General features: G+C 43.7%; 1 protein-coding gene across 1 annotated transcript in view; it reads right to left on the bottom strand.

Annotated features, from left to right (window-relative positions):
- The window catches only part of Dapl1 (death associated protein like 1), a 28,638-nt gene extending 9,329 nt beyond the window's left edge, over window positions 1-19,309 (bottom strand). Inside the window, exons 1-3 of the mRNA XM_036183113.1 lie at window positions 19,220-19,309; window positions 4,763-4,850; window positions 456-516 (exon numbers count right to left, since the gene is read on the bottom strand). Coding sequence (XP_036039006.1) covers window positions 456-516; window positions 4,763-4,850; window positions 19,220-19,277 — 207 coding nt within the window. The 5' untranslated portion in view covers window positions 19,278-19,309. The remainder of the gene's footprint in view (window positions 1-455; window positions 517-4,762; window positions 4,851-19,219) is intronic.
- Between the last annotated feature and the right edge of the window lie 1,865 nt (window positions 19,310-21,174).

The following is a 21,174-nucleotide window of genomic DNA, read 5'->3' as shown; positions in this document are numbered from 1 at the left end:
CTGGCTGCCTTCAGCCCCCAACCTCTCGGCACTTCATGACCCACCATGGCCACAAATTGAGTATTCCTATGGAGATGCTGAGGTATGGAGGAAGGCCCAAATGGCTGGAGTCCCGACACATGCGCTGTCTCTGTAGATGATGCCAATCTCTGAGAACTACCTGGGAGGGCAACGAAAGTTCTGCACAGTCAGCGTCATGGTGTGCACTTCATCCCTTATCTTGCTTTGAAATGATTTATTTAATAGACACTTTAGGGATTCGGGAGAAACAGCTCTTCTATGTAAACTTTTTTATGTTTCTCTAAGTGAGAACAGATCGATTTCTTTCACAAGGACATCAGACTCATCGCTGGAAAAATCTCCATTAGTCATCAGCCGGCTCACAGGGGTCACTTGATCCACTGGGGAAATGCAGAGTTAAGAGTATTGTGTGAGTCGCCTCCTGGATGGCTTACCTTGTCCAGTGTGTCGTTCAGAGCATCCAACATCTGTATTTTGGCAGCATTTGAGATGGCACTGTGAAGATGAAAAGGAACTTTAAATAAGATCTGAAGCTCGGGGCTGGGAATGTAGCTCAGTGGTTGGGAGAGTGTGTACCTGGCACCCGCAGACCCTAGATTCAGTCCCCAGCATCGCCCCAGCAAAGTTTCATATTGGGTTGGGGAGATGTTTCAGTCAGTAAAGTGTTTGATAGACCTGAGTTTAATCTATAGAATCCACAGGGGAAAAAAAAAAACAGGTGTGGAGGTGTGGATCTGTCATTCCAGTCCTGGGGAGGCAGGGAAAGAGGCTTGCTGGCTAGCCAGCCTCACCTATTTGGTGGCCCAGGTCAGTGAGAAAGCCTGTCATTAAAAAAGGCAAATTGGCTGGGCGGCGGTGGCACATGCCTTTAATTCCAGCACTCGGGAGGCAGAGCCAGGTGGATCTCTGTGAGTTCAAGGCCAGCCTGAGCTAAAGAGCGAGATCCTGGACAGACACCAAAACTACACAGAGAAACCCTGTCTCGAAAACCAAAAAACCAAAAAACCACCACCACCACCACCACCAACAACAACAACAACAACAAGGCATAATTGTTTCTGAGGAATAATATTTGGAGCTGTCCTCTGGTCTCTATGTGTATGCAGACACACAAACACAGCCACAGACACACAAATTACACACACACACACACACACACACACACAGTCACACATACACCACACACACCACATTTTGTGTTTTTCAAAAAATACCTGCTGGGGAGGCTAGATGATTCCTGAAGGTTTTCACTGTGCCCAGCAACACCTAGAGAATAATGTTCTGCCTCCATGTATGCATGTGCCACACCAAGCTCTGTAAACCAAGCTGCTACTATAATTGATTTTTATCTTTTCATTGGAGTATAATATACATGCATAAAGTGCACATATTATAAGCACATAGTTCATGGATTCATAAACTAAAAACACTTGTCAAATCAGTGACCTCTGGGAATAACCATTCCCTGAAACGAAGCTCCACAGACTACCAGTTCTGTCTTTGGATTTCATACAAGAAGTCGTCAATAGCATGCATTCTCTTGTGTCTACCTTCTTTCTCTATGGCCAAGTTGTGTCATAGGAAGGTTTCAGTCAGGCTCAAGTCCACAGTGCAGTGTCTTGAATGAACTCTGTACTTAATTTTTTTTTTTTCTGTTTTTTCCTTTTTCTGGATGGTTTGTGTTCACTGCTAGAAGTTATTAGGGATATGGCTGATTATTATGAGAGAAGTATTTCCCATGGTTTTAAAAATTGTTCTATATCTGGGCAGTGGTGGGGCACACCTTTAATTTCAGCATGCATGAGGCAGAGGCAGGTAGATCTCTGAGTTTAACCAGTCTGGTCTACAGAGTGAGTTCCAGAACAGCCAGAGCAACACAAGAAACGTCTCAAAACATAAAAAAGTCATACAGACAAAAATAAACATAAATAAAAAATGTTCTGCAAGAAGTGATTGTCGTGAAGTAGAGCTGGGAGATTCTATGCTCAGCAGGGGAGGAGTCTCAGTGCAGGGGAGTTTACTGACACCTCACTGGTGTGGTAGGAATTTTAAAGGTACTTGGTTAATAAAACCAAACCCGAGGCCAGTTATTGGGGTGATTGCTGGAAGATCAGAGAAGCAGAACAAGCCACAGTTTTCTCACCTCACCAGTTCCTCAGCTGGTCTTGTTTCCTCAGATTGCAAGCTTCTGAATCCTCATCCCAATGGCTCTCAGCTGAACTGTGCTCGAAAGCCTGAACGCTTAACCAGCCGAATGCTTTACTCACTACATGCTTTTTTCTCCCCTAATTCCTGGTCCTCACGCCTTATATACTTTTCTCTTTCTGCCCCCACTCCCTGGGATTAAAGGTTGTGTTTCTGGGATTAAAGGCATGGGTCACCATGCTTAGCTGTTTCTAAAGTGGCCTTGAACTCAGAGATGCAGCTAGCTCTGCCTCCCAAGTGCTGGGATTAAAGGTGTGTACCACCACCGCCCAACTTCTGCTATAGCTTACTCTTCCCATTTTCTAGCCACCATTTCTGGCTCTGTTCTAGTGGCTGTCTGTTCTCTGACCCCAGATATGTTTATTTCGGGGAACACACAATATTTCAGGGAACACAATACCCACCACACACGGGTTCTCCGACATTGACTCTTTGCCATTCTTTGGTAGTGGCTCGCCATTCTCTAAGTGACAGGGTTTTTGAAACCTGCATTGACCCGGGAAGGTGGGCATCAGGGAGAGTGGTCGCATTAAGTTCTGTCGTCATCTGCTGCCACCTTGCTGTGACTACTAGCAAACACCCTCTGGTCACCTGGTCACCTCCTCATACTCTTTAACCAACTCCTGCCCACACTGCCCAACTGAACTTAGAGTTAATAGTGAGCCTGTTTCTCTGAAGTGCAGAGAAGTCAATGACGTGTCCATTGCCTGCCCATTATAATTCTTCAGAGCCCCAGGCCCTGCAACTGGTGTAATGGCAAACCGGGCTTATGCTTGGCACACTTAAGAACAAGACAGACTCCCTGACTATTAACCATCTTCCGAGTCCTTGCAGTCTCCATTTCCAGCGTGTGTACTTACTATCCTAGGAGCTGCCCTGGATGCTGGGCGAGAAGATAAACACTGTGTGGGTCTCACTCTTGAGAACTTATAGCTACACTTTCATCATGGGATTGCTACTTTCTGGTATCAGAAGAAGCAAGTGACTTGTTGCTCATGGAAGTCTCTCAGTATTTCATTCTTTCATTCATGTATGAGATCCTTTACAAAAATCCCTACCACATATTGGACAAAAAAAAAAATCTTTGAGAAGTAATTTAGAAATAATTTCATTTGGGGGCTGGGGAGGTGGCTTGGTAGAGAAAATGCATGTCATGCAAGCATGAGGACCTGAGTTTGGGTCCTTAGAACCCACTGCAACCTCAGCTCTCAACTCAACAGGAGAACCTTGGGGCAAACCGACTATCTAGACTAACCAAAGCAATGAGCACAATAAAGTGGAGAATGACTGAGAAAGACACCTGATGTCAGCCTTGGGTCTCCACATGTGTGAGCATGCATGCATACAAACACTACACACACACACACACACACACACACACACACACACACACACACACAGAGCCAATAATGTGGTATGAATGGGACAAAGAAATGACGGTCTGTTCCCCTCCACAGTCTCTCTGTGAGACTTAAGCAAGTATTCTGAGCATCCTTTTATCAACTCCTTTTGAATGATTCACTAGTGCTCCATGGAAACCAGTCTCTGAAGCATCCCTCATTGGGCTACTTGGAGGAACACATGTTAATTTCTTTTCCAAGGGCATGCATTTTCCTTAAGCAAGTCTTCGGTACCTCTGTGTATAGGATACACCAACTCATACTTCTAACTTTACAATGTCAAGGCCATGGTAGAAGAAACAGGGAGGAAAATAGCCCCAGTGTTGGTCTGCTTTCAGGCTTTGTCTTAGTTAGGGTTTCAGTCACTGTGATAAACACCATGACCATAAGCAACTTGGGGGAGGAAAGGGTTAATTTCATCTTACACCTCCAGGTAACAGTCCATCACTGAGGGAAGTCAGGACAGAAACTCAGGTAGGGCAGGAACCTGGAGACAGGGACTGAGGCAGAGGCTGTGGAAGAAGTACATACTGGCTTGCTCTCCTCGGCTTCCTTATCTTGTCTTCTTCTAGCACCCAGGACCAGCAGTGCAGGGGGGGCACTGCCCACAGTGAGCTGGGCCATCCTGTATCAGTCATCAATCAAGAAAATGTTCCACAGGCTTGCTTACAAGCCAGTCTGGTGGGGGCATTTTCTCTACTGAGTTTTCCTCTTCCAAAATGACACTAGCCTGTGGACCTAAAACTAGCCAGCATGTAGTGGCTATTTTCTTAAATAGGTGAATGGCAATTTCAAAATTTTAGAGCCAGCTATTTTTTTTTTTAATTCAGAGGATTTGCTTTATCATAGAGCATGTTATAAAAAAGGCCAGATGAGGTGCAGTATTTTAAAGAGTGACCTGCAAATAAGATGAATGGATGAGCATCGGGGCCAGATGAATTTAGGACACTTTAGGAGGTGGCTGGGTGGCTACAGAGAGGAGAATGGGTAGGATGTGCTGGGAGAAACACTCCAGTCTGTGTCCCAGAACCAATATTCATCACGATGCTCACCTCTACTCAAGCCTGACTGCCTTCCTGGAAATTCTTGGGGCCCTGGTTTGTCCCAGTGGAGGGAGAACTATAAGCCATCCCTACCTTGTTTTCTCCAGTCCTGTTTTTCTGGTGTGTCTTTCCAAAACACCCATTTCTTGTTTTTTGGAAATTCTCATTCCCCCGGCTTTCACTGAAACAACAAGGAGCGAGCACACGCACGTCAGAACAGCATTGTTTTTCAGACAGGACTCCCATCTTAGGAGAGTTTCCAAATTTCTACAAAAAAACCTTTTTATCGAAACAACAGAATAAAAGAAAAATAAAACCTAAGGAAGCCAGGGCAGGGAGTGGGGGTGGGGGGGCTGGGGTTTGGTTTTTTTCTGCTCAGAGAGGTGGGATGGAGGTTGAAAGGGCAGAAGGTCACACCTTAGATTTAGGAAGAATAACAACACACTCCCTCAGGCATGTAGCTGAAAAACATTTTTTCTCTTTGTTATCAAACCAATTACATTCTTCAAGATAGCAACCCATAATTACAATGTGACCCCTCTGTTTTCCCACAAGATTAAAGCTTTTGCATGGCTTGTACTTTTGTTAAGTTTTCAAATGCCAGATTCTGAGAGATGAGCCAAATTCCAGGGTGCTAACAGACATTTAATTCAAACAAAGGGCTTTGAATTCCAGGGGATAGCCACCTTCATCTCAGACCCCAAACCTCCATGTTGGCTGAGCTCTGCGGTTCTAATGAGTAATTAAACTGTATTAATAGTCATGTCATTCAAGAGTTCAATTAGTGTTAATTAGGCTACAGACGACCTAAAAGCCATTCAAGTGTTTAACAATGTCAGCTGAAATCAGCTTTGGAAAAGGAGCAACCTGCTTCAGATTGCAAGTCAAAACAAATGTTTTCCTCTTTGCCCAGAAAAATCACACATCTAAAATCTGACAAGCTCAGATGAGAAGTGGCTGGCTACCCGGATGTTGATGTGTTTGAATCTGATAATTCTCTTTGTGGAAATGCCACTTGGGCAATTCTCTAAAACAAATTCCCATAAGGTGAAAAGTAAAGACAACCTATTTCTCAAGCCTTTGTGTGCTGACTTTATCACTGTTCTTATACTTAAATCTTTTGATTAGGGCCTACATGCAGAAGAAATCAAGAAACATGAAAAGATTTGTGAACCCCTGTCACCACCCTTTCCAGCCTGCAGACAATCTCTCTGGACATTGCTAAATTCCAAGTTACTAGCTCCTAGTCTTCACCCACAGATGTTAACACACCTTATTTGTTTTAAATGGTAAAATAAGGTACTAACTGCTCCATATTTGGTTTATCCCGCCCCCCCCCCTTAACCATACATTTTATAGAACGTTCTACATTTTATCTTTATTTGTCTTTTTCTCCTCCTCCTCCTCACTTTCTTCTTCCTCCTCTCCCCCCACCCCCAAAAGGTTTCCCTGTGTAGCCCTGGCTATCCCAGAACTTGCTCTGTAGCCCAGGCTGGCCTCAAACTCAAGAGATCTGTCTGCTCCTGCCTCCCGGGTGCTGGGACTAAAAGTGTCTGCCACCACCGCCCGGCGTGCTTTTCTTCTTAATATCAGTTTTGCAATTCCATCATGAAAACCTTCTGTGTTTTAATAGGCACTTTGCTAATGCTAAAGTGCCTCATGAATTTCTAATTCATAAACAAAGCTGTGATGAGTATCCTTTTTATATATAACTTCACACTAGCACACGGCTATCTGTGGGATGTAGTTCTAGAAGTGACTTTTCTAGGTGCGTTTGGAATTTTGTGAAATCTTGCTGAATTGGCTCTCACAGAGGTTGCATTAGTTTACAGTCTCATGAGGTACAGTGACAACAATTGTTTCTCCAGTCACAATGAGCTAGAAAATATATTTTGTTTTATCAACCAGTAAGCTAAAAACTAGAACTGTAATTATACACATATTGTCTTAGCTTTCTATTGCTGTGAAGAGACATCATGACCATGGGAACTCTTATAAAAAAAAAAACATTTAATTGGGGGGGCTGGCTGGAGCAAGCTTTTTTGTCGGGACTGTCAGCTCACAAACATTGACACGAGACTTACTATTAATTATGAAATCTCAGCCTATGGGGGGGAGGGGGATCCATAAAAAGCAGTCACAGACTCCGCCCCCCCCCTTCTTCTTCCTCTCTCTCCCTGGACAATCTCCATAGGCCTAAGAACATCCCCCTCTGTTCCTCTGTTCCTTCTCTTAATAAACTCTTAGAGTGGGCTTGGTTGTGCCTCGTGGCTTTTCTTGCACGGTAAATAGCACCGCTTAATGAATAGCATTGCGCCGCACAGAGCTAACATTGGTGCCCAGATGAAGCAGGCCCTCCCAGCGGGCGCTGCATCCGGGACCCTGTACCAAGGCTTGTTCGACCTACGATCTACGACTGCCTGCTTTTTCATTTGCCTGGCCGCTTCACACAGTACCAGCTGCTCCCATTAGTGAGTTTTACCTTTCCAGTCCCTAGCCATTACCCATGACTACAGCGTGTGATGTATTTCTTGCTATCAGACCCCCAGGGTGTCCTTGGGCTGTGTACACACCAACTAATTCTCTCTTGATGAAGCATTGAATGCTGTTGGACCCTCTGTGTGTGTGTGTGGGGTGGGGAGGGTTCCCCATGCTACCTACGTATGCCCTGGCCCTTACCCTTCTCTTGACAAAGTGTTGGGTAACTTGTGCCAATCCACAGATTCTTCCTTGATCTCGGGGACACCTGAAACTGTGGTCTTGGATCACATTTGTTTTTTCAGTTTTTTATTTTTTATTTTTCTCTCTGTCACAGCCATGGGAAATAAGGGTTTTCCCTCTTAGTACCACTCTGCCTCTGAAAAATGCCCTAAGTCCCCGTAGATAACACTAAAAATGGCCACATAATGGCTCCTTGGACCCCGATATTTCACGGGAATTATCTAACTTCTGCCAGAGAACGGTCAAATGAAAAGAGTTACTTTATCCCCAAGCTTGTTACCTCAGCTCTAAACCCTCCCTTTTGGATTCTTTCTCTCAGGCCCATGTGCTCCTAGCCATGCAATATGAACCTGAGGAACCTCTGACTCCAAAGAACCTCCACCCATCTGATCTCCGCCTCCATTCTCCGGTATTGGGCCGGTGCTACAACTGCCCAACTCTGGCTCCCACCTTCTCTCCTCCTGGCACTCATTTTCCAGCTGCCCTGAGGAGCACAGACCGTTCTAAGAGCAGGCTAGGATGCATGCAAATGAGTTTTACCAATCCAATGCGGCCCACCCACCTGGGGCTGAGGCAGTTCACCATCAGGACCCACATTGGGATTATAATAGCCTGGGTGGCTCTCTAGCCAGAGACCAGTTTATAACCTGCCTCCTGGCAGGTCTTTCTAAGGCTGCCCTCAAACTAGTAAGCTATAAAAAGCTAAAAAATGTAATTCAAGATAAAGAATAAAATCCGTCTCATGTCTCCCAGAGCTTCCCTGACATCAGGGCTAAACTTAAGCATCTGGAGAGGGAGGCCCCTCCCACAGGCAGAGGCCTTAGCTGTGGCATTCAAGGTGTACCATGGGAAAGATGAGAAAGTTTGTAAACAGTACTGCCAAATGCTGGCACACGCTATCTGACTGGCTGCCTGAAGGCTTTTTAATTGTGTTTTAATTGTGGTTAAAAAAAAAAGGGCCACTGGGCTAGTACGTGCCCTCCCCATGAGGGCCACTAACTAGGCTTGTCCAAAGTGCCACCAAGAGGATGCTGGTCAGCGGACTGCCCTCAAGCACCTTGTGGTATGGAGACATGAAACAGAGACCACCCTTCCAGCTGATCTCCTAGGTGTGGCGGCCATGGGCTCACAGGGAACCCAGGATAGCTACTGCAGCATCAGGGCGCCCCATTTCTTTCCTCTTTGACACCGAGCCACTTACTCAGTCCTCAGGGAGTGTTGGGGTCCCACCTCTCCTTCTCATTTCCCTATTGTTGGGGTAGGGGAACAGCCTTACCTACCTCATCAGACCCCACCACTTAATTGTATTTTCAGGGGTTTCTCTCTCACCCACACATTTTTAGTGGTGCTAACCTGCCCTGTGCCCCTAATGGGACAAGATTTTCTAGCTAAGGTAGGAGCTTTTATTTTATTTGCTCCTCCCATTTGCCTTACTCCAGAATCGTCAGCTTCAAGACACTCTCCTATCTCTACTGACCATGTTCTCCTACATCAGCTTCCCTCTGTGTCTCTAATAACATATTCAAATCTCTAATTAACTACTCAGCTAATTGTTACAGGACCACCATAGAGTCAGAGTCCAAGGACCATCAAGCATACCCAGGCAGTAAGTAGTAGCTCTCCTTAACAGGTATCCCACAGCTCTGGCATCTCTGTTAGGATTCAGTAACAGTCCAGAGGTATTTACACCCCCAGACATAAAAGGGTCTGCTAAACTACTAAAGAAAACAGGTGTCTTGAGGTTTGTCTTAGATATGGCTTATCTCAGGTAAAAATTAAAAGCATGCTCTAAATTTCTCTCTTTCTGGCTCTCTCTCTTATACTTACCAATACAGCAGAGTACTAAACATTATAATATCATGGCTACCAGCTCAAGATTTTAAATTCCCTGTGGCTGCTTCTTAACATGTTTAAAAATTCTGAGCTCCAGAGCCAGCTTGAATCCATCTGTATAGCAACTTGTCAGACCCAAGCAGCCAGAGTCCTAAAACAGTGAAAGGTGTTGGATGATTCCCAAAGCACCAGAGGACAATCCACTACCTCAGGACATCTGGATACTCCAAAAGCCCCCTTTCCTACCCTCAAGAGTTAACTGTCCCCACTGAGTCAGCATGGAGCAGTTTCAGGAGACACAGTGCCCCCATTTCCGTTCACCTGCCAGTTTTTATAATAAGCAAAGAGTCTGGAATGTTGCTACATGACCATACATGTGCTGTCCAGTAGTCAAGCAAGAGTCTTAGTCATCCTGGGGACTTATGTCCTATGTAATCTGTGTGTTGCGTGGTCACGTAATTTGCGTGCAGTGTGATCAAGTAATCTATGCTCATGTGTGGCATAGCTATGTAAACCCATATATGCATGTGCAGGGGAATCCATGAAAAGTGGGTCACAGACTCCTTCCCCCTCTTCTTCTTCTTCTTCCTCTCTCTCCCTGAAAAATTTCCATAGGCCTAAGCACATTCCCCTCTGTTCCTTCTCTCTCTCTCTCCCTCTCCCCCCCCCCCCTCTCTCTCTCTCTCTCTGAGACAGGGTTTCTCTGTGTAGCTTTTGGAGCCTGTCCTAGATCTTGCTCTGTAGACCAGGCTGGCCTCGAACTCACAGAGATCCACCTACCTCTGCCTCCCGAGTGCTGGGATTAAAGGTGTGCGCCACCATCGCCTGGCCTGTTCCTTCTCATAATAAACTCTTATAGTGGGTTTTGTTGCACCTTGTGACTTTTCTCACATGGCAAACAGCACTGCTTAATGAATAATATTGTGCCGCATAAAACTACCAAAGGGAGCATAGTAAGGAAATACTGGACAAAAGCAATACTGAAAACTGGCTGGGCAAACTCCAAGCTTTGTATCCCCATGTCTGATGTTGAAACACTCTTTGGATCTCCAACTCTGTTCAGCTTTGTTGACTACAACATACTTTTTTCTCTTGGGCTGATTCTACTCCCTGTAAGCAGCTCTCCTTAATAGGTATCCTACAGCTCTGGCATCTCTAACTGGATTCTGCCGCGCTCCAGCTTCATGATTGCACATGCACAGTTCAGGAGCTTGACAAGGGGTCTTGCATCTTACATCATCATCGTGCACTGGTGATTATGTAGGCATGGCGTGGTCATGCAATCTGCGCATGCATGGCACATAGCTCTGTAAGCCCACCTGCACCTTAAAGAGCCCTGACTCAGACCCTGCCCTCTCTCTGAGTTCTGTTTCCTCTTCCCCCACCATCTCTCTCTCTCTCTCTCTCTCTCTCTCTCTCTCTCTCTCTCTCTCTCTCTGCATGTGCTCCTTCCCCAGGCCTGGTTCTCTTCCTCCTAATAAAGCTCTGATACTGGGTTCCGTCGTGACCATGACCTTTCCGGGCAGTAATCAGTGTTGGTAACCAGCACTGCTTATCATTCTTACACTAACATTTTGAGTTCTCCAAGGCAATCCACGCTTCAACTTCATAGTTTCACACAACAGCCTCTCTACTAGGCCTGCACTCAAGGATACTCTTTTGTTGTTGTTGTTGTTGTTTTTGAGAATTTTTTTTAGGGTTTCTTTGTGTAGTTTTGGTGCCTGTCCTGGATCTCACTCTGTAGACCAGGCTGGCCTTGAACTCACAGAGATTCACCTGGCTCTGCCTCCCAAGTGCTGGGATTAAAGGCATGCATCCACCCAGCAGATCACGTAGGGATCATCAGCTGTACTTATCGGATCTCTGTGAGTTCAGGGTCAGCCTGGACTACAGAGTGAGTTCCAGGAAAGGCGCAAAGCTACACAGGGAAACCCTGTCTCAGAAAACAAACAAACAAACAAACAAACAAACAAACAACAACAACAACAAAAACATCAGGGACAATCTTGACACATGCTTGGCCTCAGAGGCATTTCTTAGGCACAGAGGCAATTTCTATAACTAGTTTCTTCTACCCTTCACTTATCTATCTATCTATCTATCTATCTATCTATCTATCTATCTATCATGTATACAGTGTTCTGTCTGCACATATGCTTGTGCGCCAGAAGAGGGCACCAGATCTCATTACAGGTGATTGTGAGCCACCATGTGGTTGCTGGGAATTGAACTCAGGACCTCTGGAAGGGCAGTCAGTGCTGTTAACCTCTGAGACACCTCTCCATCCCCTATCCTTAACTTTAAAGTCAGAATCATGTGGCTGAAGTTGCCAAGTTTTCCTGCTTGCTGGGACTGGAACATGGCCCCCTTGTTCAATTACATCTTCACCAGCTTTCTGTTTACCATCTTCACTGCCAAATTGGCTGGTTTTGAACTTGCTCTCTATATCATACTGGCCTCAAACTCAGAGATCCGCCAGCCTCTGTCTGGAATTAAAGATGTTCACTGCCACGCTGAGCTCTAAACTTTTCTTAAAGCCCTTTCTACAAGTTGGAAACTTAGCTGGGTGAGATCTGCCTGCCTTTGCCTCCCAAGTGCTGGGATTAAAGGCGTGCACCATCACACCTGGCTCTAAGCTTTTCTTTAGCTCCTTTTCACCTGTTGGAAATTTAGCTGAGTAGAATCTTGCCCTGAGGTCACCACTCCCTTTAGTCCATTTCTTAATCCGTTTATCTCTTTGAACAGAGAATTTAGCTCTATTCCACTTCCTGGTACTCTTTTTCTCCTCAAAATTTCCATTTTGTTAATTTACCTTGCTCAGCTTGCTCCTTTTCATTATAAATCTTCATTAGCGTTACCACTAATGACTATAGGACAGAGTCTATACTAAGCTGTTTTGAGACTTTTTTTTTTCTGCCAATGGAATTAATCCAAAACTCTTCACTTTAGCCTCAGGCAGACTCTTTGGACAAGGGCAAAAGGCAGCCACTTTCTTCACCAAAATATCACAAGAATGATCTCTAGGAACATACTAAAGTTCTTCTCCTCTGAAACCTCTTGAATGAGTCCCCCATAGTTCAAATAACTCTTAGCACCTCTGTCTCCCACGCTCCTACTAGTATGTCCCATTAAGCAGTGTGTAAAGCATTCCACTGCTTTCCAAACCCAAAGTACCAAAGTCCAAATTCCTCCAAACAAACACATGGTCAGGTCTGTCACAGCAATACCCCACTTCAGGTACCAACGTTTGTCTTAGTTGGGTTTCTATTACTCTGAAGAGACACCATGACCACAGCAGCTCTTATAAAGAAAACATTTAATTGGGGTGGCTCACAGTTTCAGAGGTTCAATCTATTATCATCATGGTGGGGAGGATGGCAGCATGCAGGTAGATGTGGTACTAGAGCTGAGAGTCCTACATGTTACAGGCAGCAGGAAGTCAACTGACAGTCACACTGAGGGAAGTGTGAGCAAAAGAGACCTTAAAGCCTGTCCCCACATTGACATACTTCCTACAACAAGGCCACTGCTCCTAGTAGTGCCACTCCCTTTGGGGGCCATTTTCTTTCCAACCATTACCACACACACAAACACACACACACACACACACACACACACACACACACACACACACGTAAATATGGCAGTATACAAGAGTATGTCAAAACATGTACATCTATGACTTTCTGAACTTTCTGCTCCAGTAATTTGTATCCCTATAAGTATATTAATAGTGTAAAGCATTTTAGTATACTCTGTTATATTTTATGTAAAGAATTATACTATCTATTGTTTATTTTTTACAAGAACTTAAGAATTTGTCAATTCCCTATAAAACCTTGTTGATGTATTTTTAAATTTTTTTAATTTATAAGGTATTTTTTGAGATACAGTATTACTGTGTATCCCAGGGTTGTTTTGAACTTGTGAACTCTCCTACGTTAGCCTGCTGAGAACTGAGATTACAGATGAACACCATCACACCTGGGTAAATTTATGGATGTTTTTAAAGGGGAATTCATGTCATTATCCTCTTGGTGGTTCTGTGTCTGAGAATGTGTGTGGTTTTCTATTGTTCGCCTCTTCTCAGTCCCTTGGAAATCTGTCCAGACCAATTTTGTACATTTATGCTTAGGTTCATCCTTTATGAGCATTTTATCTGTGTTGATACTGCTATTGTAAATCAGGTCTAATCTTCATGTCCAAACTAAGAACTTGAAGCTGAAAATATTAACTGAATATCAATGAGCTTATCATAATTGATTTTATACTTAAGATGAGTGAATTCTAGTATTGCTTTCTATAGATTCTCTAGGATTTTCCAAGTGAAAAACACATGTAATTTATAAAGAATAAATAATACCTTAGAAAAATGGCTAGTAGTGGTGATTGTGAACATCTTTGCTTTTCTGATTTTTAAAGTCTTGTGTTTCTTTTTTAAATGTAATATATTCTTTAGGTGGCCTTCTTTTTCTACATATCTATCTATTTATATACATACACATATAATAAATCTTTCATTACATTTAGGGAATATCCTTCTATTACGATTCCATATCATTCTATTATTTGAATAGATAATGGATTTCAACAAATGCATTTCAACATTTATGGATATGGTCATATGAGTTTTTTCCTTAATGTAGATCACTGTTTTGGGCACTGCTTAGTTCACTTAAAAGGACTCTGAGAGTCTTCAAAGGAGAGTCACTAGAAAGAGGGCAGGGAGTTGGGTCACAGGAGGAGCCGTGGAATCCAGTAAGACTACTCACTAGTAGGAGGTGAGGGTACCATCACAAAAGTTCTGAAGGGCTATGTGTCATGTTGGGGATCATGGGAGTTGTAAGGAAATGCTGTGCAAAGTAGGGCATCCCCACTGCCCCAAAGTCGTGAGACTTCTGTGATTGGCCTATGGTTTGAGTTTGTCCTCTAAGGAAAACTGGTCCTCAGTGTGGTGATAATGGAGGAGGAAATGACAAGTGGCAGGGCCTCCTGGGAGATCCTTAGGTCAATTGGGATTGGCCCTTGGAAGGGATAAAGGGATCCCAGTCAATCTTCCTCTTGCCCTCTGTGGGTGCTTCTATCCCTGTGGTACATGTAATCCTGCCTTCTACCATATAGTCCTCACCAGAGAGCCAATCTCCAGAACTGGGAGCTAAAGAAGCCCATTTCACTCATAAAGTTAGCCTGGCTGAGGTATTTCATACTAATGAAGAGCAGACAAACGAAGTGACTGTGAGTTCAATACCTAGTTCTCTTTCAGACTTGGCTTCCACCTCCTTCAAATGGGAGTGGAAGTATTCTTGAGAATGGAGATACATAAACCAGACTGGCAAAATGACTCAGTGGGTAGGGATGCTTGCCACCAAGCCTGATAACTTGAGTTTGGCCAAGGACCCACATGGTGGAAGGAGAGAACTGACTCTTATAGAGTGTCTTCTCACTTCCAATGAATGCATGTGCGTGCTGGCAGGGGCGGGGTGCATCACTCATACATATAAATAAATGCAAATTTTTAATAATGGAGAATACTGAAAAAAGATATGCAAACTTTTGGTGCATGGTAGGCACTTGATAATTAGTAGTTGTTATTATTTAGATTTATTTTGGGTTGCTCCAGAAGGGGAGGGCAGAGTGAATATCAAATAAGAAAAGTGTCAGAATAGTTTGTGTTAGTGTGAAACACACTGGTGGTACAATGGTCAGTGCCCCTCAACATACTAGAGCAAGAAAAAGAGGTTTGTCTGCCATGAACATCCTAGGAGAATTCTGGAGAACTTAGCAGAAATTGAGTCACACGGTCATTGTCAATGAGGTCCTTACTGTGATCCTAACCCTTCCAATCTACTGTGAAAAGAGTATCTATCACTTGCCTCACTTTGGAAAGGGCTTAAGCACTCAACAGAGAAACAAACACCAAAGGATATTTTGGAAACCCACACTGCAAGAGTTCTTTGTTTTCAAGAATAAAGCAAAGACATTTAGGGAAGACAGAAAATATCCCCATTCTGTGGGTGGATGTGCTGGTTTATAGAGTAAGGCTCTCACAAACTTGGGGTGAATGAACCAGTTGGAACCAGTTTATGGGAGGGTCATCTTCAAAGTTCTGCTGGGAACACTGGTCTCACAGGATCTAGACAAATTACCACTATAGCCCATGACAATTACCCTGGCTTATTTTCTTGATATGGCAGATGGCTGGAAAGACTTTCCAAGGAGCCACTGTGTCTAAATCAACCCTTTCAAACTTACATGCACCCCCACTTCAGCTTCATATTTGGACTGTATTTTCTCTAGAATATTTGTGTAAAAAAAACCAACTGCAGTTCAACAAAGTAAAATGTGAATGGGGTTATTAAGACTATGGTCTTAAAAGACCATAAATACAAATTTGAAAACAAATACAGTAAGATTTTTCCGGACTTTTATTGAGTAAAGTGAACTAGAATCTGCAGAAGTATAAAATGATGCTCTTTTGGGTTATTTCACTAGAAAACCTATGTTGATGCAGGAGGATTGAAACCTTCCCTTCCTGTCTTGGGCTAGAGCTAAGTTCTTGTGGTAGATTTCATGGTTTCTAGGTTTTCAATGATGGCCCTTATAGTTTCAAATTACACATAATTTCCAGTTAAGGTTTTTTCCAGTATTTGGTAGAGAATAGTCAAGACAAAAACCAGCCTGTGAGAAAAATTAGCCCCTTTCCTTCCCTTAACCATGGGAATGTGTACAAGAAGGCAAGAAAACATGATGTTCGTGCCAACTCTGTTTTGCGGCTGAAAACTTATTTGAAGATATAATTAAGAGGTCAGTGTTCAACATACAGCCAGGGTTGACTTGTCAGCGAATTTTTGGTGGCCAATCAAAACCCCTGGAAAATTCTCAAGAGAAGAGGCTTTTTTTAGAACAAGGAAATTTTGTCACAAAGCCAATTACTTTCCAGTCTTAGGGCTGGGTGGCATTAGTAGAGTCTCTTTGCTGCTCTGACTTTCAGTTTGCTCTTTGGGATGCTTCTCTGCAGAGCGTCAATTATCTGTAGGGCTGCTGCCACGTCTGGAACTTTCTATGCTGTGCAGGTGCAAGGTTGACTCTGAGTGAAGGGCAGCGGCCCTTGCAGTCACCAGCCCCTTCTCCTCGCTGTTTTGGACAGTGGATCTCATACACTTCTCTTCTAAGCCTCTAGATCTGTCCTTGCTACTTAGCACGAGTTAACCAGCTGGACTGAGAAAAATCAAGACTTTATTTTGTTTAGTTTTCATGTTTTTTTTTTTTTAATTAATTTTTTTAAGGACAGAATCTCACTGTCCTAAAAAATTTCTGTACTCAGAATCTCACCAGCTGGCCTGGAATTTTTTTTGTAGATCAAGCTTTGCCTGGATGCACAGAGATCCGCCTGCCTCTGCTTCCTGAGTGCTGGGATCAAAGATGTGCACCCCTGTGCCTGGCCTATTTTTATTATTTTAATAGAATGTCTTTTATGTATTCTTTGACAAACACACACACACACACACACACACACACACACACACACACACACACACACGCGTATATATACACACAGTGTATCTCATATCCATCTCCAACTAATATGGCCTTTTCATGTGTATAGTGTGTTCTTATTAATCTCCCTTCTTCACTAACCTGCCATCCCTCCTGCCCTCCATTTTGGTTGTTTTAAATGACACTGGTCCTTAGGCAGTTTGTCACCTCTGGGGTTCTTCATGATAACCCTTCCTCATAAACTTTCCTCTTTTCCTCACAAGCCAGAAAATGCCTCTTGCAATTTACAACTGACCCTCTGCACATTTCTGATTCCTTTGACTTAGTCAATTTAAGAAGTGCAGGACTGGAGATGACCTGAGGAGAGATGGTTAGTCTTCCTATTCATCTTGCATTTTGCTTCCCTGGACCACCTCACAAAACTTTGGTATTGCTGATCAGGTAACGGGGTTCGTATAAAACCAAGAGAAAGGCAAATTAAAACAGCAGGAAATTCAAAGTTATGCTTCCCAGAGCCCAGGCTACTTCCTGGTTAACATTATCTTGTTTTAGGGCATAAATGTAAAATCAATAGTGGTGTGATACAGTACATGAATACACGTAAAGGAAGCGCTCAGCACACATGCGGGTGGGTGTGTTATGGCTGGCTGATTTCTGAGTGGTTTCACTCATAACTATGCTGGCAAGTGTCCTTTCCCACTGCAATTGTTCTCTGTCCGGACTACCGCAGCAGGTGCTGGTGAGGCTCCCACATCTGGGGTCCCTGGAGTCCAGAAGGATCATTCTACATTCTGCTGACTACAGTGGGTTTTACAAGGCCTGCATTTTAAAGGGGGTCAACATTCAAGTGTCAGGTCCTTTATATCAACAGTCTCTTCTCACCCACACAGTAGCCTTACCAGACTGATGCTATTTATTTTCCCTTTTCACAGGTGAGAAAACCGAGGCTCTGAGATGTAGATTGAAAGTGAAATCCAAACCCTACTCTGTTAGGTTCTAACCGCCATGCCTTACCTTCCCACCATATGGCATTAGCTTCCTGCTCTCAGACATCTGTATTTTGCTTCTAAATATCAGATGAAAATTTAATAGAAGTTTTGGCATTTTATTAGTTTCGTTCCATAACTAAAAATTTGCATCATTGCAAACTGGTTTGTAAAATAAAAAATATGGGGAAGCAGCTGAAGGGTGAAGTTTCTTTGTTCTCTTGAGCTCAGTGGGGAAGCAAGTCTTCCTGCATCTCCATTCCAATGATCCCAAACCTCTTATCTGTGGTGTCACAGTTCATAGTAATTCATTGTCATGCCAGAGGCATTGTGATATGCTTGATGGCGTCATGGTGTGCTATGTACACAGAGTAATTAGCAATCATTAGTGATGGGGACAGGAAGTTCCGGACGCTGTTGTTCAAACTTGCACTTTTCAAATTGACTTAAGCCAAAGGAATCATTTGTCTAAGTTTAACTTTGTGCATAAATGTTCTGTAGCAAATCAGATTTTTTTAGCTGGAGCATTTTCTGAAAGATTGCAGTAGAGGCAGCAGGAGAATGGTGCATTTCTTTTCATGTGTGAAATATACGAGTTCCTCTCCTAACACCTGTATAGACAGCTCCCCATTCATTTGCATCAATACCTCTCAATTTTTAATGTTAAAAATTGCTAAATTCAACTACAAGTGTAGAATGTCAGTGGACTGACAAAAGAGATTGGACATGGTGTCTAGAGCAAGCCAGAAAACTCTAGTGCTACTGGGCTACTTTCCAGAATGCACTGGGTCTGTATCAGATTCCCATCCTCGCAAAGCCTGGGCCTGTCATACCTGCCTGCGGTGAGAGGCCGGTAACAAAGAATTATACAGATAACTGGGTTTCTAAATGGAGACAGGCAAGCACAAAGCAGCCAAGCTTTTGAGATGTCAGGAGAAAAGGACAGCAGTTGGAAGAATGTAAAACTGACTAAAAATAGGCCTGTTCGTGCTAGCCAAGCTGTATAAACATATGCTTAGTTAAGGGAGAACCGGTGTCCATATCCCACAGAGTTGATGGGAAAAGCATGAATTTAAAAACAGGAGACACTCTCGATGTTAGAGCCCCTCCAGCCGCTGGGTACTTATGAAAGAGTGCTCCTCAGCTTGTGGGCTGATAGCATTGCCCAACCCCAAAGACTCCAGAGGCAGAAATGGGCACTGTTCTCGTCAGTATGAAGTCAGCTAACCATGGGTATCTTGCAGAATCTGAGTGTGAGAGGTGGAAAGCAGGGTAGGGTTCCCCAAGATGGTAACTCACTCAGGTGAGGGTGTGTCCCAGCTAACCTGCAGCCGCTGAGGAGGAGCTCAGGCTGCTGGAAGTGAAAGCAACACTTGTGGGCTGACATCCTTGGCTCTGCTGAGGTGCTTCTAGGAGGACTGGGGGCGAGGTAGCAGCTGCAGGAGCCAGGTCAGGAGTGGGGGGGGGGAGCAGCTGCGGGAGCAAGGTCAGGTGCGGGGGCTGGGGGACCTACCTGCTGGAGGGTGCCGCCCTTTCAGCGGGGACAGCGGGACTTGCACTTCATTTGCCATAGTGCCTGTGTGCCAGTGCCTTCCTGGTGCTCTAGAGGCTGAGTGCCAGAGGTGGCTGCCTCACCTCACCTCACTAAGGCTTTATAGCTGCAGGGGGCGGGGCCCCTTGAGGGCATTGCTGAGCAACAACCAGGCTTGTCACTCAGCTGCTCTGGAACCTGAATCTTCTTGGCAAGCCTTCTCTTCTTTGATTTGGGGAAGCAAGGTAGATGTCTACAGGGCAGAGGAGGAAGTGGAGAAGATACAGCAACGTCAACAATTCTCTCCAGAAAGTGTGAGGCTTTTTGTCGCATTCTGGCATGACCCGGTCGACAAGACAGGGTCTTTGCTTCAAGACATCTGTGGTCTTTCCAAGAGACAATTCCACGTGAGCACTATGCCTTTTGGAGGGCTTCTCAGTGGTGACCATTCATACGAAGAAAATAATCGCAGGTGACGACAGAGGCTTCTTTGCAAGTATATTGATCATGCATTTCTTTTCTTTTCGTATTTTGTTTTTCTTTGAAGGGAGTTAATATAAATATCCCTCAGAGAGGCTTAACTAAACAAAGATGTGGCCAAGAGAATGCTATGTAGTGCATATTCCAAATCGTGTTTCAAGTAATATTTAGCGATGAAAAAATATTAGTGATGATACAGTAAACTGGTAGATGAAACCGATGGATAGAATTTTTGCTTACTGCTGTATCTCCAGGGCCAACATTTAGCAGATAATGCTTAGACAAACTGTTCTTCATCAAAAACTGCTCTTTGGCCAGGTGTGGTGGCTCAAGCCTTTAATCCTAGCACTTGGTAGGCAGAGGCAGGTGGATCTCTGTAAATTCAAGGCCAGCCTGGTCTACATAGTGAGTTCCAGGACAGCCAGGGCTATATAGAGAGAGTGCCTCAAAAACAAAAATGAAACAAACAAACAAACATTCTGAAGAAAATGAGGAAAACCATGAAAAGGGAGAAAATGCTGCTAGAGTACAATTTGGATGAAGTACCAGTATCTAGAATATAGAAATATTTTTTTTACAACAAAATCTACAGTGTAGAGGGTTCACACCTAAGTGCCTAAGAAGATGGTCAACATCATTATCAGTCAGGGAAATGTGAATTAGAGGTCTGCTGAAATATCACTACCCATGTGCTAGAATGCCTCATTAAAACCACTGAAATATCACTACCCATATCTTAGAATGCCTCACTAAAACCACTGAAATATCACTACCCATGTCCTAGAATGCCTCACTAAAACCACTGAAATATCACTACCCATGTCCTAGAATGCCTCACTAAAACCACTGAAATATCACTACTTGTGTGAAATGCCACAATTGCAAAAAAAAAAAAAAAAAAATTACAAAATATCAGTGAAGATGTTGGAGCAATAAGAGCTCTTATACAATGTTATAAGAATATCAAAAAGTAAGAATGACCGGGCGGTGGTAGCACATGCCTTTAATCCCAGCACTTGGGAGGCAGAGGCAGGCAGATCTCTGTGAGTTCGAGGCCAGCCTGGTCTACAGAGTGAGATCCAGGAAAGGTGCAAAGCTACACAGAGAAACCCTGCCTCGAAAAAACAAAAACAAAAACAAAAACAAAAACCCAAACAAATAAACAAATAAACAAAAAGTAAGAATGTTAGAAGTCAGTTCAAGATACTTAGCATATATTGTATAACCAATAATCCAATTGCTGGACATTTTCCTAAGAGAATGTACATAGAAACCTGTGCATAGATGTCTATAACAGTTGTTTTCAGAACTGGCAGAAGTTAAAAACAATCCCAAACAAAGTCCATTAACTATGGAGTGGACAAACAGCTTATGCTACATTCACATAACAGAATACAATTCAGTAACAGAAAAGCATATCAAGAGAGACCCCCAAAAAACGTTATGTTAAATGAAAT

This window comes from Onychomys torridus, chromosome 4 (assembly GCF_903995425.1).
Source record: "Onychomys torridus chromosome 4, mOncTor1.1, whole genome shotgun sequence".
NCBI classification, from domain to species: domain Eukaryota; kingdom Metazoa; phylum Chordata; class Mammalia; order Rodentia; family Cricetidae; genus Onychomys; species Onychomys torridus.
Note: the sequence above shows the minus strand (reverse complement) of the source record. Positions and strands in the feature narration are given on the sequence as shown.